This window comes from Theropithecus gelada, chromosome 1 (genome assembly GCF_003255815.1).
Source record: "Theropithecus gelada isolate Dixy chromosome 1, Tgel_1.0, whole genome shotgun sequence".
Classification (NCBI taxonomy): domain Eukaryota; kingdom Metazoa; phylum Chordata; class Mammalia; order Primates; family Cercopithecidae; genus Theropithecus; species Theropithecus gelada.
The window spans coordinates 117192128-117199343 of NC_037668.1; the positions used below are offsets into that span (position 1 = coordinate 117192128).

The 7216-nt window shown below is 41.2% G+C and overlaps 1 protein-coding gene across 1 annotated transcript in view; it reads right to left on the minus strand.

Moving 5' to 3' along the window:
- The window catches only part of LOC112611288 (guanylate-binding protein 7), a 103423-nt gene extending 100652 nt beyond the window's left edge, over positions 1 to 2771 (minus strand). Inside the window, exons 1-2 of the mRNA XM_025364964.1 lie at positions 2565 to 2771; positions 1639 to 1766 (exon numbers count right to left, since the gene is read on the minus strand). Of these exons, the coding sequence (XP_025220749.1) occupies positions 1639 to 1766; positions 2565 to 2754 (318 nt within the window). The 5' untranslated portion in view covers positions 2755 to 2771. The remainder of the gene's footprint in view (positions 1 to 1638; positions 1767 to 2564) is intronic.
- Positions 2772 to 7216: the final 4445 nt, after the last annotated feature.

The window sequence follows — 7216 nt, forward strand, 5'->3', positions numbered from 1 at the left end:
GATTATGGGAACTACAATTCAAGATGAGATTTGGGTGGGGACACAGCCAACCCATCCATAGCATGCATATATATATTTATTGAATATTGAATATTATATATATAATATATATTCAATCTCAGAAAAGGGAATTTTGTCATTTGCAACAACATAGATGAACACCGAGGTCATTAGGCTGAGTGAAATAAGTCAGACATAGAAAGACAAATACTGCATGATCTCACTTATTTGTGGAATCTAAAATAGTCAAATTGTCAAACTCATAGCTGCAGAGTGGAATAGTGGCTGCCACGGGCTGGGGATGGGAGAAATGAAGAAATGTTAGTCAAAGAGTATAAAATTTCAGTTATGCAAGATAAATAAACTCTGGATATCTACTGTACAGCAGTGTGACTGTAACTAACAATACCATATTGATTGTGACCTTAACTTCTGCTAAGAGGACAGATCTTAATTGTTCTTACCACACCAAAAAATAAAAAAAGGGCATAGAAAAAAGAAAATGATAACTATGTGAGGTAATGGCTATATTATTGGCTTGATTGTGGTGATCATTTCACAGTGTATACACATATAAAAACATCAAGTTGTACACCTTAATTATATACAATTTTTATTTGTCAATTATACAACACTAAAGCCAAAAAATAAACAGAATTTCCAATGCCTGTTTGGGCAAAAATAAAGTGTATGTGTATAGAATTTAGAAACTATTCCCAAATAAGTCTCAAGCTAAGACAAAAAAAGAGAGAGAGAAATTATTTATTTCACCCATTCATAAGAAGCTAAACACCAAAAATTCATCTTAAAATGTTTATTGTAGGAAGAACAAATACTTTTATATGACGAGCACAATCAGAAGTGTCTCAAAGCCTTCCAGAATGCTCTGTGGGTAGTTGATGAGCTTCATCATGAGAAATATAAACTGAACTCTCTTAATTCCAACCCTCAAATGTACTCTTCACGTGGTAGCTCAGAAGGTGGGTGAGAGGCCTTTCCTCATCTCCTGAGATTGGAGTCAACACCTCTTTTCTTTCTTATCAAGGCACTGTTATACGCAACTGTACGTGGTGAAAGCTGTGAGGTGCTGCCTAGATCACAGGTGTCAGCTCTCTTAATGAGAAAGTTTTCCAGGACAGACTTCCAGTGATTGACCAGCACCAGGGATGAAGGCCTAGCACCCTTCTCCCAAAACATGATAACTCAAAAGGGCCATTCCAGCCACAGAGCTCCAGGTGGAATTGACGGAGGGCAGGGACTGCATTGCATTCCAATCTCCTCCCTCTCGGCAACCTGCTTCTTTCCCAATCACACTACATCCGGAGGGCTCTTTGTGGGCAGGACCTTTACTTTGTTCACCAATGTCTATGCTACTCAGCCCAAAGGCCTGGACCTCAACTGCTTAACAAGATTTTATGAAATTGAATCAAATCATTCACCACTGTGCCAAGAAATAAAAGAATGTTTTACCTAATATACCATGATATCTAATCTTGTCTAGAAGTGTGACTCAAACAGGTCAAAGTTTGCCTTATTCACTGTAGTTGGATTTCTAGTTTTCACAAATATATCACAACAATTAAATTACAAAGATCATGTCTGGAATAAAAAGAACCTGCCTATGACTCCCTGCCTTACCTTTTCCACATCGCCCAGACCCTCAGTGTCCAGAAGGACCAGGGTGTGGTTTGGCTTGGAGGGGTGGGGCACGCACCACATCCAGATGCCCTTGGTTTCAGACTGCACCGTGGAGCCCAGAGGGAAGCCTGCAGGGAAGAGGAGGAAGCTAAGCATGGGGACAGCAGAACAGCCAAGCAGCCCTGGGGCCATGGATTCAGACTGGTTCGATTGTAACTGCCCCAGCATACAAGATGGTGCTTTCTATATTTCCTCAAGAATGTCTCTCTCTGTGATTCATCTATTTCAAAAAGCAAGGGACATTAAATGTGAGAATGATGCCAAGAAAGCGCTCAAAATGGAGACGAAGAGGAATCCATGAATCAGACAAAATGGAGGTCACTGATAACAAGAACATCCTGAAAATGGTGGGGTTCAAAGTCAGACAGGAGTAGGTTTAAGAAAGACATGAGAAGCAAAATAATTCAAAAAAGCAGATTGAGACAATGTTTTTTGCATTGAAAGTGATTAAAGACAAAAACAAACAGAAAATCAAAACAAACAGGATTTGGTGCCCATGATGACATGTGAAATTCAGGAAGAGTTTTTAAGATGATACACCTTCAAACATCTTTGTATGTTGATGGGAATATTACGTGAAGAAAGTAAAATATGTTATAAGAGAAAGGAGACACAATTATGGGAGCCCAGGTCTTGAATACACAAGACATGGGAGGATTCTGAGTACTAGTAGGGGAGATTTTCCTTAATGGGAATAAAGGAAAAAATATGGGGAAAGGTTACAGAAAGGTAGTGATTTGGTGGTTAGAATCAGAATGAGAAGGTTGGTTTATTGAAAGGAATCGGGTTCTCGCTTCACATGCCTAGGTTAGAGCATTAAGATACTGGAATCAAGCAATTGGCCTGTGTCCCAGGATACCACTCACCATGATTCTCTCCTGCCAGACGGTTCATCAGGTAGGATTTGCCTGTACGGTACAGTCCAACAATGGCCACCACCACCACTGGCTGATAAATCTTGTCAAGAATCTGTATAGCTTGCTGGTTCACCAACAGCTTGTCATTGTTGTTTTCCACCAGGCAAATGGGGGCCAACATTTTGGGTCCAGATTCCATGGCAACTGCCAACCTAGAAGAGCCTCCCAGTAGAAATAAGGTTACATTCTCTGCCTCAGTAATGCAAGCACCCATAAATTTAGGACTGATAAGACTTTTGCATTTCTTTGAGACAACATGTAACCTAGCATTAGCGAACTACAAAAGGCTTCCTCCATCATTCTCCCAAATCCGTAATGGTGTTAGCAATGAAACATAGTATATTATCATCTCCATAATTTTTCTTCAATAGCAATAATAAAACTCACGTAATTGTTATCATAATAGGGGGTCTACAATAGTCCAAGCCCTGTGATGCCTGCCTTAAATATCTGACCTCACTGACACTTACAAGAACCTGCAAGTTAGAGATTATTATATCCCTATATATGTAAATGAGACAAATGAGTCTCACAAAGGCTGAGTACATAAGTCATAGAGCCAGGATTACAAACCCAGACAATTGCGCAAAATGGCAGACTAAGAAGTTCCAAGTCTTTCTTCTCTCTTGGAGACATCAAAAAGCAACTGAAAAAATGACTAAAATTGTCTTATAGAAGCTCTAGAAAACAGTCAAAGGTCTACAGCACCCAAGAAAATGTCCAGTAGAAAAAAAAAGGGCACATTCAAAATAGTAGGAAATTCCAAGGTGTTTCATTTGCCCTTTCCCTATCCACTCACCTCAAGGGCATGGTTGTGGTCTGGAGGAGGTGGCCGTCCAGTTTCCACTTCCCTTCCCTGAACTGAAGGGAGTAGAATAGACTTTATTTATAACCTGCTATTCTGACTGGGGGCTGTCCTTTCTAGTATATGTTCTGCCTTACTCAGATTTCCAGTATCAATGATTTCTTGTGCATGATACCAAAACCACAGAAAACTGGAAAAAAAAAAAAAAAAAAGATCCACCACACTTAATCAAAATCAAAAACTTTTGTGCATCAAAGAGCACTGTCAATGTAGTAAAAAGGCAACCCATGGAATGGGAGAAAATATTTCCAAACCATATATTTGATAGACTACATGAAGAACTCTTACAACTCAACAGCGACAAAATCCCAATTGAAAATGTCCTGAAATGAACATTTCTCCCAGGAGGACCTATAAATGACCTTAATACACATATGAAAACATGTGCAACATTAGTTATCACTGGGGAAATGCAAATCAAAACCACAGTGAGGTACCATTCCACAACCACCCATTAAGATGACTAATATTTTCAAAAAAAAAATTAAGCAGAAAACAAGTGTTAGCTAGGATGTGGAGAAATTGGAATCTTTGTCCACTGCTAGTAGAAATATGAAAGGTATTGCCACTAAGAATAAAAGTATGGTGGTGGCCCAGCGTGGTGGCTTATGCCTGTAATCCCAGCACTTTAGGAGGCCAAGGCGGGTGGATCACGAGGTCAGGAGATTGAGACCATCCTGACTAACACGGTGAAACCCCATCTCTACTAAAAATACAAAAAATTAGCCGGGCATGGTGGCAGGCACCTGTAGTCCCAGCTACTCGGGAGGCTGAGGCAGGAGAATGGCGTGAACCCAGGAGGCAGAGCTTGCGGTGAGCCAAGATCACGCCACTGCACTCCTCCAGCCTAAGTGACAGAGTGAGACTCCGTCTCTAAAAAAAAAAAAAAAAAAAAAAATATGGTGGTTCCTAAAAAAAGATGAAACATAGAATTAACATCAAAATATTTCATTTCTGATTGGGGTAATTCCAAGATGGCCAAATAGGAACAGCTCCGGTCTGCAGCCTCCAGCATGATCAATGTAGAAGAGGGGTGACTTCTGCATTTCCAACTGAGGTACCTGGTTCATCTTATTGGGACTGCTTGGACAGTGGGTGCAGCCCACGGAGGGCGAGCCAAGGTGTTGCCTTACCGGGGAAGCACAAGGTGTTGGGGGATTTCCCTTTCCTAACCAAGGGAAGCCATGACAGACTTCCTGGAAAAATGGGACACTACTATGCAAATACTGTGCTTTTCCCAAGGTCTTAGCAACCGGCAGACAAGGTTACTCTCTCCCGTGCCTGACTCAGTGACTACCACACACACGGAGCCTTGCTCACTGCTAGTGCAGCAGTCTGAGATCCATCTGCGAGACAGCAGCCTGACTGGGGGAGGGGCGTCCACCATTGCTGAGGCTTCAGTAGGTAAACAAAGTGGCCAGAGAAGCTGGAACTGGGAGGATCCCACTGGAACTCAACAAGGCCTATTGCCTCTAAACTCCACCTCTGTGGGTAGGGCATAGCTGAACAAAAGGCAGAGGCAACCTATGCAGATATAAATGTCCCTGTCTGACAGCTCTGAAGAGAGCAGTGGGTCTCCCAGCATGGCGTTTGAGCTCTGAGAACGTACAGACTGCCTCCTCAAGTGGGTCCCTGAACCGCATGTAACCTAACTGGGAGACATCTCCCAGTAGGGGCTGAGAGACACCTCATATAGGCAGCTGCCCTCTGAGACAAAGCTTCCAGAGGAAGGATCAGGCAGCAACATTTTCCATTCTGCAATATTTGCTGTTCTGCAGCCTCCCCTGGTGATACCCAGGAAAACAGGGTCTGGAGTGGACCTCCAGCAAACTCCAACAGACCTGCAGCTGAGGAACCAGACTGGTAGAAGGAAAACTAACAAACAGAAAGGAATATCATTAACATCAACAAAAAGGTCATCTACACCAAAACCCCACCTGTAGGTCACCAACATCAAAGACCAAAGGTAGACAAAACCACAAAGATGGGGAGAAACCAGAGCAAAAAGACTGAAAATTCTAAAAATCAGAGTGACTCTTCTCCTCCAAAGGATCACAGCTCCTCGTCAGCAAGGGAACAAACCTGGATGGAGAATGACTTTGACGAGTTGGCAGAAGTAGGCTTCAGAAAGTCAATAATCAGAAACTTCTCTGAGCTAAAGGAGGATGTTGAAACCCATTGCAAGGAAGCTAAAAACCTTGAAAAAAGATTAGATGAAAGGCTAACCAGAATAAACAGTGTACAGAAGATCTCAAATGACCTCATGGAGCTGAAAACCATGGCACAAGAACTTCGTGATACATGCATAAGCTTCAATTGCCGATTTGATCAAGTGGAAGAAAGGGTATCAGTAATGGAAGATCAAATTAGTGAAATAAAGTGAGAAAAGAAGGTTAGAGAAAAAAGAGTAAAAAGAAATGAACAAAGCCTCCAAGAAATATGGAAAAATGTGAAAAGACCAAATCTACTTTTGACTGGTGTACCTGAAAGTGATGGGGAGAATGGAACCAAGTTGGAAAACACTCTTCAGGATATTATCCAGGCAAACTTCCCCAACATAGGAAGGCAGGCCAACACTCAAATTGAGGAAATACAGAGAACACCACAAAGATACTTCTCAACAAGAGCAACCCCAAGACACATAATTGTCAGATTCACCAAAGTTGAAAGGAAGAAAAAAGTGTTAAGGGCAGCCAGAGAGAAAGGTTAGGTTACCCGCAAAGGGAAGCCCATCAGACTAACAACAGAACTCTTGGCAGAAATCCAACAAGCCAGAAGAGAGTGGGGGCCAATATTCAACATTCTTAAAGAAAGGAATTTTCAACCCAGAATTTCATATCCAGCCAAACTAATCTTCCTAAGTGAAGGAGAAATAAAATCCTTTACAAACAAGCAAATGCTGAGAGATTTTGTCACCACCAGGCCTGTTTTACAAGAGCTCCTGAAAGAAGCACTAAACTTGGAAAGAAATAACCAGTACCAGTCACTGCAAAAACAGGCCAAATTGTAAAGACCATTGATGCTAGGAAGAAACTACACCAATTAATGGGCAAAATAACTAGTTAACATCATAATGATGGGATCAAATTCACACATAACAATATTGAACTTAAATGTAAATGGGCTAAATGCCCCAATTGAAAGACACAGACTAGCAAATTGGATAAAGAGTCAAGACCCATCAGTGTGCTGTATTCAGGAGACCCATCTCACATGCAGAGACACACATAGGCTCAAAATAAAGGGATGGACAAAAATTTACCAAGTAAATGCAGGGGTTGCAATCCTAGTCTCTGATAAAACCGACTTTAAACCAATAAAGATCAAAAAAAGACAAAGGAGGCCATTATGTAATGGTAAAGGGATCAATTCAACAAGAAGAGCTAACTATCCTAAACATATATGCACCCAATATAGGAGCACACAGATTCATACAGCAAGTCCTTAGAAATGTACAAATAGACTTAGACTCCCACACAATAATGGGAGACTTTAATACTCCACTGTCAATATTAGACAGATCAATGAAACAGGAGGTAAACAAGGATACCCAGGACCTGAACTCAGCTCTGAAACAAGCAGACCTAATAGACATCTACAGAACTCTCCACCCCAAATCAACAGAATATACATTCTTCTCAGCACCACATCACACTTATTCTAAAATTGACCACATAATTGGAAGTAAAGCACTCCTCAGCAAATGTAAAAGAACAGAAATCACAACAAATGGTCT